We start from the raw sequence: 22,444 nt of genomic DNA, 5'->3' as shown, positions 1-22,444 counted from the left end.
CTTTTAAAAGAAAACTTATTCATTTTTTCATTTTAGCCAAAAAATTGAACGAACTTTTACCAAAATAGCTCTAATCATTTATAGCTAGTGACTAGATTTTGCTAGATATAATTATATGAAAGGGTTAAAAAAAAACACATTTTAATTTCATAATACTTATATATTTTTTGTCTTATGACACCCTAAAGGACAAAACATGTAATTTAAAGTGAGGCGTATTTTTTTTTACAAAAATTGCTTTCTACATAAATTGACAGATAACACATACAAAAAAATTTAAAATTAAATGCTTCTTTGATCATTAGCAATTTAAACCTAATACGGTCTCGGTCGGCCACCGCCACCGCCTCCTCCACCACTGTTTCTACTTCCACGATCTCTAAAAAGAAGAAAGAATCGAATTAGAATTATGTATAATTTAACAAAATAAATTACATTTTTGTAAACACCAGTTAATCTAGATAAATTGGTTTTCTTAGTAAAATACCGCGAACAAGTTGCTTTCCTTGGTATCACGCTGTTTCTCCAGACAGGATACACTCAGAACCATATTTTAAGGATCAGGTGAGTTTTAACAGAGACAATAATTTCTCCTCAATATGGAAATCAGACAAAAATATTGTTTTTACTTTTTGCCGAGAGCGAGAGAGGAGTTATTGTACCATATTTTTATTTAACATGTTAACAAAATACAAAGCCACTGATACCAGAATACAAGCCATACCAAAGTCATTACTGATATACTTTTGCTGTGCTTTTGTCCTAACAAATATAAATGCAACGGACATAAAAAATGACTCTAGATGCAAAAGAAATGGAAGAATATTTGTAAGGATTGGTTAATGACACTGAAATGACACAAAACATCAAACAGAAGTAACGCTTTTGATGACTTTGCACGTTTCTAGTACTTAAGATAAGAGATATTGTTATGCTATTGTACAAAAACTAGAAAAATCAGAGATTAACGAGATAATAATTTAAATACATGTTTTTTTTGTAAATTGTTTATGTAGCTTGAAAGCCTTAAAAAATTGAAGTATTGTGTTAATGATTGCTATTTTTAATATTTTTGTTATAAAATTATTATTTATATAAAAATTCCATATGGCAGACATATAACTATTGATGTGTATTCCTATTTTTTTTGTAAATTACTTATATTCACGGTTGATATAACCCGTAAAGGAAGGTTGACACAGTCCAAGTGTACTTGGACCAAGAACACTTGGACGCTGCCATATAACTGTACTTATAAAAATGGCGAGTGTCTCACTTGTACACTGCTTGTATCGTATTAACTGTTTTATATCATATTAAGTCAAGTTGGAATGCTGCATAACATCCAAGTAAGCTGATCGCGAACTTACTTGGATGCTACAAAGCCTTCTAACTAGAGTTGGATAAAACAGCTGATGTAATAGAATCAGCTTACAAGTAACGCGCATATCATCCACGTATGTATACTTATGGTTGCCAACTTTCAAAATAAAAAATAGAGGACGAGCGGATAAAAAAGTGGCACAGGCGAAACATTTTTTGAAACCTGTTTCAAATGTCTAGTATTTACCAAAAAGTTGTGTCAACGGTATACAAATTGATAATACAATTGATGGTCTTTCTTACTTTCTTAAAAATTTACTCAAGAAATTACTCAAAACTTGTTAAAATAAAACAAATCATTTTGAACAAAACATTTTTTAAACATAAGCTAACAGTAAATAAACATAAAATAGTTAAACATGTTTATCGCTTCCACAAATATTTCTTCATTTTCTTTTCTGTACAAACAAGTAGGAGTAGCGAAAGACAGATTAATAATTTTTTAAAGAACAACATTAAAGATACAGGTACTGTTCCACCCTTGGTTTAGATTACTCTGTACAATCAATGAAAAGATGCTTACCTTCCACCACCGCCGCCGCCGCCTCGGCCACCTCCAAATCCGCCGCCTCCACCTCCTCGGCCACCTCCGCGACCGCCTCCCGGTCCTCTATCACCTCCGCGGAAACCGCCGCCGCCACCTCTACCGCCACGACTTCCGCGGTCTCTATCGCGACCACCGCCCCCACGTCTGTCGTCACTACCGCCACCTGAAAGGTAATATTCAAATTGTTTATCTAACATTATAATTACACTACACTATAAACTATAATTATTATATAATATATATATCTTAAGTACCGTATGATTGTATGAAAAAAAAGTTCAGTTGGTTAATTTGACTCAGTTCATAAAAGAAGTATTTGCTAGAGAAGATACAATTTTTTAAGTGCATTTTTTGTGCACATTTTCGGTTGAAAAAGTGCGACAAAAAAATGAGTATTCTTATCATTTCTATCATACGGCGTGGAATGCTACTGCTCAATTTGTCCACAAGTTTTTAAGGAAAAAAAAAATAACTATTATTTCTACCTGTATAATCAGTCAATCAGCATTAAACCAATGTCTAGCGAGAAAAGGGACTATATAAGGACGGTATTCAAAATATTTTTCATCTGGATTAAAGAATAAAACTTTCCATATAAAAACATGTTTCTCCAGACAGGATACACTCACAACCATATTTTATGGTTTAGGTGTGTTTTAACAGAGATAATACTTTTGCCGAGAGCGAGAGAGGAATTTTAATAAATTAACCAGTCAGTATATGCTGTATATATAATTAACTAATAAAATAAACTAAATAGTGCCACTGAGAGTTAATGGCAAAAATAATTAAAGAGGAAGATAACAAAAATTCTGGGATATTATTTCTCAAGATTTTCCACAAGACGACATTCAAAAAATGACAGAATTGTCGCTCTCAAGTTGGACATATTATATTCATCTTACCTGCGCCTTCGGGTTTGTCATTTCCACATCTATTACATTGATTTCTCCAAGCAAAGTTTGTGTTAGAACATTCCGGATTTGGACATCTCCAATCGCCATCCCGAGCTTCACGATCGCGGCCTCCGCCACCGCCTCCACCACCACCTCGGCTTGAGAATGAATCATCTAAAAGAAAGATAATAGATATAAAATCTCAACAGAAAAATAAGTTGAAAGATTCTATACCTTCAAAAACAAACTATAGTCTATAAAATGAATAACTTTGAATTTCGACCGTTATTTTTTACCAAGATGGCAAATATAAAATCTCTCTGTCCAAAAAATTACTGATATTCTTTAAAATGAGTGCCTGAACGAATCAGATAGGTAACTCTTTTTACTTTCGTGAAATAGAAAAGGAAAATAATAAAACAAGTGACAGTTCTTCCTCTTCTTGCAAAAATCAACGCGAAATGTCATAACTGACAAAAGTAAAGTGTCATCAGCCTTTGACATTTCTAAATATCAGACCAACGCCGTCTCTAATAGAATAGCCTCGGAGCGAGATTTATGACGTTACGCTAGTTAGATACCGCGGATTAATAAATATGTTGTAGAATACATGGAAAACATAATTATTCCTCGTATTTTTGGTTTGTATTTTAAGAATGATATAGTTTACATGAAATATACATAATATACAGTTAATAAATGTTTTACAATATACAAATAATGAATAGGTACATAAGATAATGGGTAAAATGTAAAATATATTTTAAATTTTGGGGTTTGAAAATCGATCTAATTTAACAAAAAACACTCAATATCTACTAATAGTGATATATTATTATTTCCATTCACAAAATTTATATGTATATTTTGCAAGCATCAATGTTCGAAAAATTATATTTGCAAATAATACAATATCATAGAAAAAAAGGCGTCAGCGATGGCTATGCAATAAAGATCGCTGTCATTTTATTTGTAAAATTATTCTAAAATTTTTGATTTCCTTGGAATTTAGGTTCGGGGAAAACGCTGATTAAGTTTTTATTTGGGTTTTCATTATTTTTGTTGGTTTAAAAAAACGTTATAGCTAACGTTTATAGCCTTCATCAGTGTTGTGTCATATGAAAAAAATAGTGTCGAATATAATCCAAAAATTATTACATATACGAGGAACAATTATGTTTTCCATGTATTCTACAACAATTAATCCGTAGTATCTAAATAGCGTGACGTAATAAATCTCGCTCGGAGGCTGTTCTATTAGAGACGGCATTGCATCAGCATGGCCGCAAGTTGCTAACCTAATAAAATTTACACTAGAAAAGCCCGCGGGAACTGTCAAATTCAAAGTTATTCGTTTTACAGACTATAACAATATACAGTCTGTTGCATCGCTAACCTGAACATAATAAACCTCATGTAAAACGCATTCTTTATTTTTAAAATTTGCATGGCATTTCCTATGTTCAGGTCGACGATCCGACACACGGTATACCGATTTGGTCATCGAAACTGTGCGGTCTCAATTTTAACATTAAGACAGTGATGTAGACAGCTTAATGGAAAATCGAATGTATTAAAAAGAGATAAAAATTGGGTCGACACACTTCTTCTATGCGGTATTGCCGGATTTTGCATCGAAATTTCCAACCGCACAAGTAGGCGTTTACAAAAAATGTTGCATCTAGGGTTGGAACTTTATTTTTCACCATTCTCATTTTACTACAGCTGTAATGGATATTTAGTTTAGATATATTATCATTTCAGTAGTATACATAAAAGTTTTTAAAATAGCTTATATTTTTCTACGCACATTTTCCTACAAACATAAAAAAAACGGTTTGCTGCTTTTGATTTTGTCTCTCTGTCTGTTCACTGGTCATTTATATTATTCTGTCACACGCATTAAAATCCAGACCACATATTGATGATAATTGGATGACTAGCCCGGTATAAACATAATTATTATTGAGGATTGTGTTACAAACAATTTTATTTACCTCGGTCACCACCACGTGGTCCACCAAAACCGCCGCCTCCTCCGCGACCTCCTCCAAAACCACCGCCGCCACCACGGCCTCCACCTCCTCTGCCGCCGCCGCCACCTCCCATTCCACGACCGCCTCCACCTCCGCGACCGCCACTCCAATTATCTTTCTTTGTCGCCATTTGTACCTAAATTATGTGATTAATAAACATTTATTATTATTATTATACAGGGTGGTCCGAACTGTATTCCGGAAACTTCGGCAGAATATTCTGCAGATAAAAATAAGTTAAAAAGTTCGTATAAATGTATGTTCAAAAATGCTTAGTTTCGGAGATACAGGGTGTATAAGTTTCATTTTTATTTCGATTTTTTCCAAATAATTTATGAAGTAACATCAATATTTGATGAAATTATGTCTGGGAGTTTTTGATGAGAAATTTGATTTTCATGTCAACAGACTTACTTCAGAGGGCGCCACCTCCACATATTTTTTATTGGTTTGAAGATAACTTGTCCATGGTTCGTATATAAAACTATTGAGTGGTAATATACATTTACGACTTTTATTACATAAAAAAGGTCCCTTGGTAAAAATCGCTAAGAGTAATGATTCTCGAGATATTTGGAATCGAAATTATCAATACCTGTCATCATTGACATAATTAAACATGTCGACTAAATAGTTATTAAACTGAAATCATAAATTTGAAATCTTTTTGTGCCAAAAGTTCAATAGAAATTGTTTAATCGTCATTTTTTCGCAGAAAAAATTATGATTAATTTAAAAAAATAAAAATTTATTATTTCAGTCAAATAGCTATACTCACCGTGTGCTTATTTTTTGTCATTAATGACATGTATTGACTATTTCCATTCTAAATATCTTCAGAACGGTTGCTCGTAGCGATTTTTACCAAGAGACATTTTTTACGTAGAAAGTCGTGGAAATGTATATTTTTTCAGTCAGTAGTTTTATACAGGTACGAACGAAAAGTTCTTACTCTTCAAAACACTTAAAACACATGTAGGTGGCGCCCCCTACAAATAGGAGCCATTTTGACATCAAAATCAAATTTCTCGTGTCACCAAACTCCCAGACACTAATTTTCATCGAAATATTGACGTTACTTCAGAAATTATTTGGAAAAAATCGAAATAAAAATGAAACTTCTACACCCTGTATCTCCGAAACCAAGCATTTTAGGACATATATTTATACAAACTTTTTTACTTATTTTTATCTGCAGAATATGCTGCCGAAGTTTCCGGAATACAGTTCGGACCACCCTGTATACAATTAATTATACTCAGAAACAGTAACAACTTTGCAATGGATTTTAGAGGACATTCCCACTCTTTCAAGCTGTATTTTACAATCTTTTTATTTAAATGATTACTAAAATAATTAATTTAATACCCTCTAAATGTAAATCAAATTAACAAGAAAATGTATTTTTTTTCTAAGAGTTCTAAAATTATCTAAATCATTTTGAGTGTTGATTTATTTCAATAGTAGCAATTTCTTATCAGCTTTTTTATATTTTATGCATGGTATGATTTTTTTTCAAAGGAGTTCAGAAACAAAACAAATATTAATGAAAAGCCAGTTAAATAAATAAAAGAGAATTGTCTTCAGCAAGCTTATGTGGGTGGATATCACTATTACTACTATTAAAAATTTCACTAGTAGTAAAGATAGTCAACTTCCACATACATTTTAAAAATTATTTATTCATATGCAAAATTTCAATCTATACGTACTTTAATCACAGAGCCTTTGAATTCTTTACCATCAAACCATGAGATGGCACTCTGAGCGGCGTTCGAATCATCGTAAGTGACAGTAGCTTCCCCCTTTGACGCTCCTGTGGCCTTGTCCTTGTACAACCAAACTTTCTTCTTCTGTGTGCGCTTGTCCAACTAATAGAACAATTATTAATATTTTCTATAATAAATTCAACTATGAAAATCTATTATTGATAATTCATGAGGAAGTGTTACAGGCGGAATAGGTCTACTATATAAATTAATAAATAGCAGATGAATATCACCTGACTTCTTATATAGCGTAACATCAAAATTGGACTTGAACACAATTAAATTCAAGCACAGAGTGCAGTTCGCATATCTTCGTAACATTACTAAAAATAATCTAAAAAAACACTAACCTTGATTATACCAATTGATCCAAAATGATCGGCGATGTCATCTTCAGTCAGGTCAGGATTCATACCAGAAACAAATATTGTATCGATTTGTACCACCAGGTTACCGTCATCAGCTGTAAATTATTTACAGTTAGAATTTATCAATAAAACAAAATTATTTAGATGGGCTAAGTGTGATTATCAATAACATATTAAAATAGACTAACCTAAGGTCTTAAATGAGATACCCAATTGAGCGTCCGGATTGCACAACGACCTTAGCGCGTGGCCGCGGGCAGCCCAGTAGGCAAGCGAGACAGCGACGCGTTGTTGCGCGCCGATTTAACAAAATAAATAATTTTAAACCTGCCGTCATTTCGTTAATAATTATCGTATCGTGTTGATTTTTGCATAGAAATACTCATGAGTCTTTAGCGCTTCCGACAAGCCTAAATAACTGGATTATTTTCTATATTTTCGATTTATTTACATTGCTCGAGCATATTATAACTTTGAGATAAAAATCTCTGTTATAAATTTTAAAACTGACAGATATGAATACTATCATTTAATTAGTTATACATTTAGTTACAACATATTCAAAATTTAGGTCTATCGGTTTATGCTAGCGGTAATAACGCGTATAAATAAAAAAATGGTCAGTACAACGCTCGCCGTTTTTAGCGCACGTTTAGCTTTGGGTTTAGTTTTAGCACTATTTTTACAGAAAATAAATTCTGAACTTTGATCAAATGACAAGAACATTATCATTGGTTATAATGTAGTTCTTTTTTCAAAATATTGCATTGTTTTAGCTTAAAAAAAGTCGAATTATGCGGCTTTTTTGCGAGAGCTACCGGCGCTTCGTTAATAAAGAGTTGGCTATGTACATCAATCGAAAGACAGTATTTGCGATAGTCTTTTGTTTAGACTGAGTATAGAAAAGTTATGCCACAGCCTGTTTACTACAAGTAGTATTTGTGCGTTTTTTTTAAATTATTTATTATTAAATAGAGGAAAATGCGACCGAAAAGAAAGGTCAAAAATTAGTAGAAATCCGGATAAATGAAAGTGCAATATTTCCAAAAAATTTCGTGGCGAGGTAAAATCACAGTCTATTGTGGTTATGATTGACGTCATTACGATGACGAAAGCCATCTCTTTATTAACGCAGCTCCGGTAACTCTCGCAAAAAAGCCGCATAATTCAAGTTTTTTTAATCTAAAACAATGCAATATTTAGGAAAAACAACTACATTATAACCAGGAATGATATTGGCAATGATAATGTTCTTGTCATCTGATCAAAGCTAAACGTGCGCTAAAAACGGCGAGCGTTGTACTGACCATTTTTTTTTATTTATACTCGTTATTACTGCTAGCATAAACGGATAGACCTAAATTTTGAATATGTTGTAACTAAATGGATAACTAATTAAATGATAGTATTCATATCTGTCAGTCTTAAAATTTATAACAGAGATTTTTATCTCAAAGTTATAATATGCTCGGGCAATGTAAACAAATCGAAAATATAAAATATAATCGAGTTATTTAGGCTTGTCGGAAGCGCTAAAGACTCATGAGTATTTCTATGCAAAAATCAACACGATACGATAATTATTAACGAAATGACGGCAGTTTTAAAATTATTTATTTTGTTAAATCGGCGCGCAGCAAAGCGTCGATGTCTCGCTTGCCTACTGGGCCGCCCGCGGCCACGCGCTAAGGTCGTTGTGCAATCCGGACGCTCAATTATCAGATATATGTGGCGCACATACGTAACTAGTTTGATAAAAGCTCATCATAGATATACAGTAAAACCTTAATTATCAGAGCCTATGATTTATGAACATACAATATAAAACATATACTGATTTCAAAATTAATGATGTAATTTATTCATATTGTTCACATATAAAACCATTATCGTCTTTCAATATGGAAGATACTGTGATCATCTGCTAATGAACACTAAACTATGCCTCGTTTAATAATTAAAGTGCAGATATTTTTGAATACCAAATGGTTTTGACGTTTAAAACCACGTCTTTTTGTCGCCATCAAAATATCTAGAGAAATATGTTCTTAAAACTTAAGTTTTAATATAATATTTATTCTTTTATTGATAATTAAGGTTATATCGTATATCTATATAATATAGCATCAAGAATTTCAATATAGTAGATTAAAGGAATATATTTATATGAAAAGATCAGATTTCAAATATTTTGCTAAGTTAATGACAGGTGACAGGTTTATGGAGAATGACTATTAATTCTTAGTTACTTTGTAATATTTTGGATTCATATACTAGTACGTCTTTATGCAACGTTACCTTTATCAGGAAAAAAAGTAACTTCCTTATTTAAGGGAGGCCTTAAGTGCAATACAATGTTTTGAATTTACAACATATTTTTTAGTTGAACTCTCTTTAATAATTATTTATTTTATAAACCAGTTATTAGTTAGGTTCTTGAGCTTGGTATGTTTAGTAATTGATATTTTAAGAAATGCTAGAACTATCTGATCTCCATAAACATTAAGTACAATCATCATGAACCACCCTGTATACAACATTTAACAAAAAACTCATCTACTAGATTAAAACATTTAAACTTCAAATCTTTGGATTAATCCTTTAATCATACTATACGAATAAACTTTTGAAAATTTGAATTCAAGAATGAATCTCTTGCTTGGTAGTCAAACATATTTAATGTTTTAACCTAAACTGATTATTTTGGCCGCATAATTTTATGAACTGGACAATTCAAATGTTTTTCAAAACAACGGTTGCATTGTGGTTTTTAAACAAACCTAGTTCTAATTTACAATTTTGTGGTTAATGTAAAAGTTTCTTCACGCAACAATTTGGAAAATTTATTTCGCATCATGTCATATTCAAATGGTAACACTAATTTCTATCATAAAATATAATCGTTTTGGACGTCGCTAATACATATTGAAGTAATCCTTGTTAGACCTTTAGACCTATCTAAGCTAACACTTCAAATCGGAATGTACATCCATCGTTTCTTAGTTTCGTAATTTACACTACCTTCGATTACTGTTGAATCTTTAATAAACAATAAACTATTATTATATTGCACACAAAATTCAGTTCCATCATTCAAGAAGAATTCCCACAGAAATGTGTGCAATTCACAATTTATGATAAAAACTCTGTTATAACACATATCCACATATCGATTTAAGACCAAACCAAAACTTTTTAGAGTACAGTATAACTTCAGTAGTCGGGGCAGATATCGTTCCGGTATACACCTGTATTATCGAAGCGTCCGGATTACTGGAACCACTTATAACGTAATATAAAAATATTCTTCCCATAAAAACCTGATTCCTCGCAGCGTTGAAACGTGGCATAAACGTTAGTCGGCCTTTGATATTTCAACATTGAGCTAAATTTTCATTTTAATGAACTCAATTGCATTGTTCTTTGTGTTTATGTCTGCAGCAAATACTGCAGATTTTGAAATAACATAATCTGCTCCGTAATTTGAGGAGTTTTTCCACGAATGAAGATTTCTGGTATTTTAAAATTTTCGGCCAGTGTAAGTCTTATTTGCTCGTTTGATTGGTGTCATTACGTCTAACATGCCTAATAATCAAATGCAGACTCAGTTCATAAACAAAATATAAACTTTTTTCCTTGTATAGCTTGGGAAGCCTGAGATTTCAGATATGATGTTTTTGCACCCGGATTTTTGGGGCAAATGTTGCATAATGTCCAAATAATAGTAGTATTCGGATTACTGGAGTGCCCGTGCTAGCGACTGTCCGGACTTTTGAAGTTATACTATACCGGATGCGTCTCAAAAGTGGCTCACCCCTATAACTTTTTTATTTTTTCAGTTAGAAAAACAAGATTTAGTATGTTAGTATATGACACAAATTAGGATTTATTGACGTATTCGATTGTTTTCGGTCATTATGACAACAATTTTTGATTTTTAAATGGCACCCTAGGAATTTTTTTACTTTATTCGATAGAAAATGACACTCTGAATAGAATGACATATCATATGTCAACTTTTGACATTTTCGAATATGGTTTATTTGAAATTGTAACAAGTGGTTCATAACGACAATTTGAGTCGAAATACCAAGTGTGTGGTATCAAATTATTCGTAAAAAAATGCTTTTTCGAAATATGCTAACGAGCCACCCTCGTTGCATTTGAAAAAATTGAAATATAATTAAAAATACGATTTGGGTATCTTTTAACCGGCCAGGACAAGACACTAAAAACCTTAGACGATCAAATCTATTTTCTCAAGGCTCCTCGATTACAAATTAGTTTTTTTAACATACCTATGACACTCTAGATTGAAATTTAAAATAGAATTTTTTATTAAGCGAGAATGTCAAAAGTTGACATATTATGATATGGTATTCTATTCAGAATGTCATTTTTTATCAAATAAAGTAAAACAATACAGAGGGTGTCATTTAAAAATGAAAAGTTATAGTAATTTCCAGTGAAACAGGAAGTGACCAAAAACAAATGAATACGTCAGTCAATCCTAATTTAAGTCTTATACTAACATACCAAATCTCGTTTTTTTATTTGAAAAAATAAAAGTTATAGGGGTGAGTCACTTTTGAGACGCACCCGGTATATATATACTCTATATATTTATGTCAAATACATTTTGCCTCTAATGACCAAATCTTGAATAAAATATATGTATATGATCAGTATCTTATGATTAAGTGAGCTGTGGATGTTTACAGATAAAAACTCCAGAAAATTACACTGCAATTGGTTTAGCTATTAATATTGCTCAATAGACAGACCATGTATTCCTGTTTTTATATATTTCTATGTGATGCATTAAGTTCATCGTATTGTCTTATTCTCATGTATGAATGCTAAACAACCAAACTGAAAAAATTTAGATAATATATACATTGCTTATCATTTAGGTTTGTGATATTTTTATACAAGGTCTTTGTAATGGTGTCCGAATTTCACAGAAAAAAAAACATTGTAGTATAATTTTGATTTTTCCATAGCATAAGTACCTCACTATAACTTATCAGTAGGCATACAATTATTCAAGTTATAGTAGAACCTTTGTAAAATTTCGAGTTTCATATACGGGTAATGTAAAGATATAGTATTACAGTAACCGCGTTAATAGTTTTTTTTAAATTTCGTCTACATCAAATCCATTCATAATTATTTTCATACAGCCTCAATTTTAAGTCCATTGGCAGTTTGTATTAAATTTATCCACAATCGAATGATATAAAATGATACTTCATCACCTATGTCATCACACTTGAACAGATCTTATTTAGATTGCGCTTTCAAAAATATTTATGAACTAGGAGCTTTGGACTTAAAAATGCAAATGAAATTCACATGCTTTGCTTATTTGTCACCACTCAAAGTATGTTTGATCATAAAACTCTTTGATTATATTATACTATGATCTAATCTAAAGTCCGAAATACATATAAAAATTGGTTTTACGGTAGCATCAGATTCATTTCCATTTTCTGAAATGGGATACATACTGTGCTGGTCTCTATTAACGCATATTAAATTCGTGAAGATCCTAAAGCAGCATAAACTCTAGATTTCAAAATAACATTTTTACTTGTTTTTTTGTTTTGTTTGAAAACACACAAACATACTGTAAACAGTTCATCAGCATGCAATATCATAAATTTGAAGTTGTTTCAGTATTATACGTAAATGGACGCTGAGTAAAAAGTACCATTTCAAATGTTTTAAAATTAGCGTTTTCTTTATAACTCAGACCAACATTTTTTTCGATATTCATACTCGAAACGCACATCTATTGTATAATAATAAACCATTCTTGCAACCAAATAATTATTTTTTAAAAATATTTTATGTTCACCTAATACAACTTTTTTCTACCTTATATACGCTTAAAATCAAAACCAACAATACAATAAGTAAAAAATAATTAAAATGCAACCAAGTGTGTAGACTTGGTGCTTTTACCTTTGCCATAACCACCGCGGTTGCCGCCTCTAAAACAGAAGATAACCTCATGAGTAAATGCTTCAACACTGACCAAAATAGCCTCTCGAGGCCGGGGGGAATACCACCAGCTGACCCTTACTTTGGCCAACTCGGGCATGCGCAACCTTTGCGATATTTGTTAACACTGACAATCTTCTTCTTGTTTGATGATACACCTAGTTTTTGTTGAGTCTTGTAATTGTCACGTTAGTTAAGTAAGTCGATAAGTCTATGGTTCAAAAAACTCAGGGAATACACCACCAATTATATTTAAAATGTCTTCTGTAACCATGTAAACAAATAATGTTTCTTCTATATTTTGAAATATAAATATAAAAGAGATCGTAATTATACCTTTTTACACACCTAAAATAATTACCACTTTACAGTTCTTTCAGTGGCAAAACATTATTTTTATTGTTTTATAACGCATATTGTGAACAAAATAATACTGTTATCTTACACCAGAAAAAATAAACCACAACAAAAAATCAAAGATTTTTAATTTTTGATATATATAAAAGAGAAATTTCATAAAAACGCTTCCTATATTTTAAAGCAGGTATAGTCAAGTCAGAAAGAAAATCGTGATTATTTTCTGAAAAATTCAACCATATATGATAATATAAAGCTGCATAAAAATTATTTTGTTACCAATTTAGTAATTTTACATTCTGTTTTGTTCATAATCTGAATAACAAAATATACAGGGTGAGTCTTAATATTTCCAGGGCTGGCAGATCTCGATAAAATAAACATCTCTTTACCGTTTTTCCAATAAAGCTTAATTTTCATGCATCCGTTATACGTTGATACGATGGTCCGACGGTGCTCTGATTGGTCATAGCGTTTTCGCGCCACTTTTCATCCGTAAAGATTTTACTTCAGCCCGTCATCGGGCCCGTTCACACGATAACGGGCGATTTGACACTTTTTTGAGAAATTTAATCTAACCTTAATAAAAATATAAAATAGAAAAATCGAATATAAAATAACACCAGCGTATATCCGATAAACGGAGGCATGAAAATGCAATAAATTTAGAAACTGCGTTATTTTCTAACCAAATAAATTCTACCAATAAAATTAATATCGTATCAACGTATTGTCGGACAACGGATGCATGAAAATCAAGCTTAAGTCCAAAATAACCGAGTTATTTTACTTTGAAAATTCCACACCTGTAATTTTTTTAACCAATCAAAACGTCTTTATTTGACAAATCACCATGGCAACGGATAAATTTTAGTGAAAATTTTTTCCTTGTGGGCACCCAACAGCGAATTATACTGGAAATTTTTTGACGTTTATAATGACAGAATATCTTTTTGAGATGATAATTTTGATACATTTCAATTACAAAGCTGAGATGAAAGTTTGTAAACTGCTTCCATACGCTTGACTTCGATTTCCTATTCGTATTCGCGGGTGTCAACTGCTTAATCTCCTGGCGAATATTTTCTTTGCTTTCATGACCGAAGCGAAACATTTTTTTTAAGCCGTGCCGCTTGACAGCTTCAAAACTGAAATAGTTTTTTAGGTTTGGGTGTCACTTAGTTATCATAGTAACTAAATAATCAATTCGACCAAAAATCGAAAAATACATTTTAATTACTTGATTTACAAACACAATTTGGTGTGGAATTTTCTTACCGAATACCTCACGAGGTCAAATTAAATCCGGACATTTTTTCTCGCTCCATGAATATTTTTAGAAAATTATCCCTTATCTTCGACTCGGGATAATTTTCAAAATATTCATGAGCTCGAAAAAAATTTCATGAGCTCGGAAATAATTTGACCTCTAGTGGTATTACTAGTGAAAATTTCGGAAAAAAAACTTTTTGCTTAAATTTTGAGAACCACCGGATCTTTTCTGGGTTTTCTTTCTTGTAAATTCAATCTATGACCTATGTTGCCATATTATCAGGAAATTATGTTTTTTAAGTAAAGATTCTCTCTAAAAATTTCCAAATTTTTTTTAAAAAAATTCCAGATTTTCAATTTTTAAGACTCACCCTGATAATATTTACATTGCAAAATGAATACAATTATTTTCTCACAACTGGTTCAAATAGAAACTTGAATGTGGTTAATGTTAATTCCAAGTGTACTTTTTTTAATGTTTTTTTTATTATTTTTTCGCATTTAATGAACCACTTAAGCATAGTTGACACAATCAAAGTATACTTGGTTCAAATACACTTGGATGCTGCGCGCGCGCGCGGGGTTGGGCGTCACTTGGTTTGTATCAACCGATTTAAGTCAGTTTATATCAGCCAAAGCTTCCAAGTGTATTTCAGCAAAGTTTACCTTGACCGTGTCAACGAGACTTTACGTGAAAAACCCTTTTTATTGAAACATGAAAAACTGTTTTGCAAGGTTTATATTCCTACATGTAAAAATCAGCATTTTTGAAAACCTAGCAATTAAGTCTATATAAAGATAAGCTTATATACTTCTACGTATATGTACAAAAGACAATTAGATACATACTTTCAAATCTAACCCATTTTTAACAATTCCCTGCTTAAGAGATAACTTCTAAATCTCATATATTTTTAGCATGTTTTCTTCTACAGAATATATTTTAAAATATAATCCTCTCTCTCTTAACCATGTGAACACGTTTCTTCTATATTTTGAAATATAAGATTGTCGGTGTACCTTTTCACACACTCAAAAGAAATAAATCCTCTATTTAGTGATAAGAATTATTTTTGTTTCTTAACACACATTGGGAACAAGAAGCCGCATTTTATAGTAAAAAAAAACTTACAGTAGAACCAATCTAAAGCCAATGAAAAGTTATAATACCAAAAAATACGCAAAGAATAATTGGAGTCAGTTGTTCTACGAACAATTTTGTATAAGTGAGAAACGCCCCCTATATTTTTAAGCACGTATACAGTCAGTCAGAAAAAAAGACGTGATTATTTTTCTGAAAAATTCAACCACAAAATTTAATATAAGGCAAGGTACATAAATAGAAAATGATTTAATTTTATCAAATCAGTAACTTCGCATTACTTTTTTATCCATATTTTTGAATAATAAAATATATATAATTTTTTTTATTAACACAATAAACTTTAAATTATGCATAAATACACTTAAGACGTGAAGAAACTGATTTGCTTGGTTATATACCTACAGTTAAAAAAACATATGTCAAAAAAAATTGTTTAAAACCCTTCTTTTAAGCTTATATGAAAAGCAAATTACTGTTTATTGAAAAGTTACATTTTGAAATTATATGAACTAAACTGATGTTGAATACAGTTAAATGTTGAACAGTAAAATTCTTTTAATATGACCTAGTAAGAAAAAAAACTGTTGTAGGTACCCACTACATTAGAACCTTACACAAATTTTATGGAAACACTAATTCTGTTTCTCTTAGGGCATCTGACAATTAAAAATCAGTTTACATCCATATCAATGTTATAAGAATTAATAATGAGATGTTGAACTTACCCATAGCTATCTCTACGATCTAAATCTCTGCCACCACGGTCATTGCCACGATCTTTCATACCTCCTAATAAAACAGAATAGTAAGAAATAGGTTTATACAGTTTTGGCAATTTATTATTTCAATGAACATTTTGGCTCAAAACATAAAGTTAAAGATTTTTTCTGTTAAATGAATTTACCTCCATATCCACCACCACCTCCACCATATCCTCCTGTTGCACCACCTCCATAACCACCTTGATTTCCTTGGTATCCTCCACCTTGGCCTCCATATCCACCTCCACCTCCTTGGCCGCCATATCCTCCTCCTCCTCCTCCGCTACTTTGATAGCCACCTAAACAATTTTTTTTTGATATACAATCTTTACAAGAGGAAAAACTTTTGACATTTTCAAAAAAATGCATTCTTTAAAAAAATTTGCTTGTTCTAAAATGTGAAAATATAATTGAAAAGTCCTAAAAATCAATACGCGTTTGTATTTGTATGGTAATATAATTTCATTTTCATTCTCTGATAGTTTGTTATCATCTGAATGAAGCTTTATGTCCATAATAAAAGTTTTTCCTCTTGTAAAGACAATCTGGGACATACATATATAAAAAAAAAATCTAAAATAAGAAAATGTTCTATAGATTTTCTACCCTTACATTTATAAACTAAAGGCAAGGACTATCATTCTTAGAATTAATTTTTGACATAGTAGGTAGAAAAAAAGTTACTTAAAAAACTTTCTTCTATGCCTATGTCAAATTTGAAAAATACTTAAGACAATGTGAAATATGAAAACAAATTAATGTAAACTTAATACTGGAAGTATTTATCAATAATTACCTTGGCCTCCGCCATATCCACCAGAGTTACCTCTGCCACCCCCTTGTTGTGAGACCCAATTTCCAGAGGATGAGTTATCTTGTTGGCCATAACTGCCTTGTGAACCCCCATAACTGGGATAAGCAGTAGCAGCTGGGGGAGGTTGTGAATAATCATAAGATCCTCCACCACCGTAATCTAAAAAGATGCATCTTCCTTTAAATACCATTAAATACACCGGTAGCCATTTTGTAATGAAAACTCTTTCAGTTAGATTGTAAATATAGGATTTTTAATATGCGTTAATAAACATGGTAAATATCAAAGTACATAAATATATAAAATGCAAAAAATTATGAATAAAACAATGATAATATACATCTATTCCATTAAATATCCTGCTCTCAAACGCAAAAATATTCAGAGCCGGTTAAAGATTAAAACTTATCAATACGATTTTGGTTTATTAAAATGTAAAACGTTGAAGGATTAAACAGAAATAATTTACTTACTGTCTCCCATTTTACCGGCGATTGCAAACGATGAACGACGGGAACGAAAAATTTAAAACGTTTTCAAAAACGGACCAATAGAAAGTTCATCTATCGCCCAAAAGCGTCGTTGGAGGTGTGGCCACGGCACAAGGCCACGGTGTGGCGAACTGGTAATTCGTAGTAATCGTAGCCAAAGACCGAAATTCGTAGAAAAAATGTTACCACAGAGGCAGAAATAAAAATGTTGCTACCTGATCACTATCGAAGAATTATATATGATTTGATGTTGCTACAAAGGTTTTGCTAATCTATTGAAGAGTTCCATATCATATATAAAAATATGCGTATAAGATAAATTTCAAAAAAAACATTTTTAATTATTAAAATATTTAGTAAAAAATAGAGAATACTTTTCATTATTAAAGGACACAACATGAACATTAATAATTAATTTACCATAACAGTCTACCGTCTAGTGGCCTAGTGGTTAGTGGTTAGGTCGGGCTAGGTCAAGGGCAATGTCAAGGGGTTAGGTTTATATATGTAGGGAGGTATGGAGTCTACCCTCCATAGATATAGGTCAATGTAGCTCTTTGAATTTTGAATGTAGGTGCTAGCCTTAGCAGCTACAGTAGCAACCATGTAGCAACCAGGTATCAACCAATGGACTTTTGCCATTAGCAATGAAAACGAAGACAAAACAACAATAACCTATAAAAGGCACGTTCCTTTTCCTTTCAAATTTGAAATGTTTTGAATTTTTTCTTTCTACAAAACTCAATTTGTAAAAATGGGGAAGAAAACTAAAATTGGAAAACAGAGAAAGGATAAGTTTTATCATTTGGCTAAAGAAACTGGTAATTTTTTGTTATACCTACTTTCATAATGATATATATATATATATTTAAACATAAATTGTACACTTTGCAGGATTTCGATCGAGAGCGGCTTTTAAATTAATCCAACTTAATAGAAAATTCGAATTTTTACAAAAGTCAAGAGTATGTCTAGATCTTTGTGCAGCTCCTGGAGGATGGATGCAAGTTGCCAAACAAAATATGCCAGTGTCGAGTATCATTTTGGGGGTAGATTTATTTCCTATAAAACCTATACCGGGCACTATATCACTAACAGAAGATATTACCACTGATAAATGTAAAGTTGCAATTACAAAAGAACTCAAAACTTGGAAAGCCGATGTAGTTCTTCATGATGGTGCCCCCAATGTGGGTAAAAATTGGTTGCATGATGCATACTCTCAAGCTTGTTTAACTTTAAGTTCCTTAAAACTGGCCACACAGTTTTTACGCAAAGGTGGCTGGTTTGTAACTAAAGTATTCAGGTCAAAAGATTACAACTCTCTTATTTGGGTTCTTAAACAGCTGTTTAAAAAGGTACATGCAACAAAACCTCAAGCTTCTCGTAATGAGTCTGCAGAAATATTTGTTGTGTGTCAATATTATATTGCACCTGACAAAATTGATTCTAAGTTTATGGATCCTAAATTTGTATTTGAAGAATTAGAAATTGAGCCAAAAAATAAATTAAATATATTTCATCCAGAAAAGAAAAAAGACAAAGCAGAAGGATATCCAGAAAATGATTACACACTTCACCATAAAGTAAATGCATCTGATTTTATTAAACATGAAAATGGAATAGATATTCTTCAACATGCATCTGAAATAGTCTTAGATAATTCCGAAATTTTAAATCATGTTAAAACAACTAAAGAAATACAAGAATGTTTTAAAGATATTAAAGTCTTAGGGCGAAAAGACCTTAGAAATGTTATGAATTGGTGGAAGACACTACATGAGGAATGGGAAAAAGAGAATAAAGAATTGGTTGAAGAAAAGACCATTTTGGAGAAAAATGATTTAGAAAATAAAGGTACCTAACTTCATTAATTTCTCTTTATTTATTAATACTCATTATGTTTCTTTTTATGGTTAGAAGATGCAGATGATGATGATTTAAAAAATATTGATCAACAAGTTATTGATCTTGAAAATGAAGAGTTGAAGGATGCAAAAAGAAAGAGGAAAAAGGTTCAGAAGGAAAGAAAAAAATTAAATGAAAAACTTAACTTAAAAATGGTTCTAAAAGGTATTCGTTTGATTTAAATTTTACCGGATTATTAGTTTAAAATATAATATAATTTTACAGGTGACGATGGCCCTATGGTAGAAGGTGATGATATGTTTTCTTTAAAAAAAATTAAGGATAATGATAAAATAACAAAACTAATGGATCAAATACCAGATGTAGTAGCCTCATCTGATGATGAAAATGACACTTCCAAGCAGAAGTATTTAAGGTAATTTTTTATATTTTGTTATTGAATTTTACCAATTTCAGTAATTTAATTATGTTAACATTTTAAAACTTAAATGCAATACTCATCCACTTTCATGATAATCTACAAATTCATAATGTTTTTAAATTTTATTCTTTTTATTTTTTTGCAATAATATTTTATTATTATTATTTGTGTATTTTAACTGGTAATATTATAGGTATAATAAGGATGAACAACATCTAGATAGTTCAGGCCTGTATTATAAAGATTCAGATTCAGAAATAGAAATGGAAAGTGACGATGATGAAGATGGTGATACAAAAGAAGGCCTAGGTAGTAGAACGCTTGCTTATGAACTATTTTTGTTAATAATTGTCATTTTTTAAGGTTTTGATAGTGATGAATCAGGAGACGAAAAGACAGCAAAAAAGGATAGAAATCTTAAAACAAAGAAAAAAGCAAAGAAAGATCATCCATTAATAACTGACTTAGACTATAGAGACAAGGAAGAAAAAAGAACTCACAAAGCAGAATTATGGTTTGAAAGAGACGTTTTTAAAGATTTAATTGATGACAAAGTTGAAGATGCAGATTTGGATAAGACAGTAGAAGAATATAAAAAGAAGGGGGCAACAGTAATAGGTACAGTAATATATAATCAAACAAACAAAGGATATTAATGAAAATAAAACAGTATTATTTTATCAGTAATAATTTGAATAAAGGAAATGAAAACTAGATAAAAAGTAAAAAAAATAAATATAGAAAGTGGCAAAGAATTGGTGAATATATATATTTTTTTAAATCTTACTCTTAAAGTATATTTTTCTCATTTTTTTAAATACAGTAGATACTCTTATAATATTTAGAAATCTGTCAAAGAATTTAAGAGTGTCATTGAAGTAGTAATATTTATAATTTTAAACCACGACTCATATTGTAATATTTGAAATGCTAAATACATTAACATTCTAAAATGACATGATTTATTATAGGTGAGGAACCTACTGAGAAAACTGATCAAAAAAGAAAAATAAATAAGAAAGAAAATAACAGTAGTGATAGTGATTACAGTTCAGAGGATTCCAATAGTGATAGTGATTCAGATTATGATGTTGATAAAGAAATTAATGTAGTCGTCAATAACACAAAAAAAGATGGTTTTGAAGTTGTAAAAAAAGGAACAGGTATATTGTTCCATATATGAATAATTATGAATAAACTTACTAGATTTATTATAGCTGTCAATACGAATAAAAAGAGCAAAAAGCATAAACTAACTGAAGAAGAATTGGCACTGGGTACTCTGATGATCAATAGCAAAAAATCGAAAAGGGATCTTATTGATGCAGCCTGGAACAGATATACTTTTAACGATGATAATTTGCCAGATTGGTTTGTTCAAGACGAACAAAAACACATGAAGAAAGAAGCACCTGTACCAAAAGTAAATAGATCTTTGTGTAGATAATTGCTAAAGTTATAACTTATATTGATTTAGGAACTAGTAGGAGAGTACAAGAAAAAATTAGAAGAAATTAATGTCAGACCTATTAAAAAAGTAATTGAAGCTAAGGCAAGAAAGAAGAAGAGAGCCCTTAGGAAACTAGAAAAAGCTAAAAAGAAAGCAGAGTCCATATTAGAAAATGCCGATGTTTCTGAGAGAGAAAAGGCCCAGCAAATCAAACAGTAATAATTTAATATTTATATGATGTTGTTATTCTCTATATCATTTTTTAGATTGTATAAGAAAGCCCATCAAGAACCAAAAAAAGAGGTGACTTATGTGGTGGCTAAAAAACATATGGCTGCAAAAAGGGTGAAGCGGCCAGCAGGCGTCAAGGGACATTACAAAGTTGTTGATCCGCGAATGAAGAAGGATATTCGAGCGCAAAAAAATAAGTTGAAAACTATGGGTAGAGGTAAAAAGGGTGGAAAAGGGAAACCAAAACAGCATAATAAGAAGAAAAAGGCATAATTAATATAAATTAAAATATTTCAACTATTTTATATTTGTATATAAACTGAATAAAACTGTTGTTAAATCACTATACTTCATTAAAAAAATCAACCATTAGTATAATCATATCAACAAAGTCAGCGCAACGGGGATGAGACATGAGACTATTACGCCTGACATCGGAATATCAGTGGCGTTTGAATTTCATTTGAATTTATGTTATAAAGTGAAGTAGGATAATAAAGTATGAGTAAATATATTTCAATAGTTTCAGAGATATTAATAAATAAATAAAAACATATACTTTTCAGCATTTCTTAAAAAAAATTATTAAAAATAGAAGAAACTGTCCTGAAATCAAAAGTATATATTAGGTATTTACTTTAGATGGTCTGTACTTACTTTGCTATAAA

The 22,444-nt window shown here is 31.1% G+C and overlaps 2 protein-coding genes across 2 annotated transcripts; one reads left to right on the top strand and one right to left on the bottom strand.

Annotated features, from left to right (window-relative positions):
• Positions 1 to 234: 234 nt before the first annotated feature.
• LOC115875550 (RNA-binding protein cabeza) lies at positions 235 to 17,946 on the bottom strand. The gene is made up of 11 exons (XM_030891042.1): positions 17,788 to 17,946; positions 17,297 to 17,473; positions 16,644 to 16,799; positions 16,465 to 16,528; positions 12,967 to 12,995; positions 6,982 to 7,094; positions 6,575 to 6,733; positions 4,824 to 4,998; positions 2,836 to 3,000; positions 1,907 to 2,093; positions 235 to 379 (listed from the first exon to the last, which is right to left on the bottom strand). Exons 1-11 carry the CDS (start codon positions 17,795 to 17,797, stop codon positions 316 to 318), a joined length of 1,299 nt encoding a protein of 432 aa, XP_030746902.1. The 5' UTR covers positions 17,798 to 17,946; the 3' UTR covers positions 235 to 315.
• Positions 17,947 to 18,426: 480 nt separating this feature from the next.
• On the top strand, positions 18,427 to 22,120 carry LOC115875549 (pre-rRNA 2'-O-ribose RNA methyltransferase FTSJ3). Its single transcript, XM_030891041.1, has 10 exons — positions 18,427 to 18,626; positions 18,700 to 19,662; positions 19,726 to 19,878; positions 19,939 to 20,089; positions 20,289 to 20,404; positions 20,459 to 20,713; positions 21,067 to 21,258; positions 21,313 to 21,518; positions 21,573 to 21,760; positions 21,812 to 22,120. The coding sequence occupies exons 1-10, from the start codon at positions 18,560 to 18,562 to the stop codon at positions 22,047 to 22,049; spliced, it is 2,529 nt and encodes an 842-aa protein (XP_030746901.1). The 5' UTR covers positions 18,427 to 18,559; the 3' UTR covers positions 22,050 to 22,120.
• The last annotated feature ends 324 nt before the right edge of the window (positions 22,121 to 22,444 follow it).

The sequence above is a fragment of the Sitophilus oryzae genome, unplaced genomic scaffold (assembly GCF_002938485.1).
Source record: "Sitophilus oryzae breed Bouriz unplaced genomic scaffold, Soryzae_2.0 scaffold_1389_pilon_pilon, whole genome shotgun sequence".
NCBI classification, from domain to species: domain Eukaryota; kingdom Metazoa; phylum Arthropoda; class Insecta; order Coleoptera; family Curculionidae; genus Sitophilus; species Sitophilus oryzae.
The sequence above is the reverse complement of the archived record's forward strand: the minus strand, read 5'-3'. Positions and strand labels throughout refer to the sequence as shown.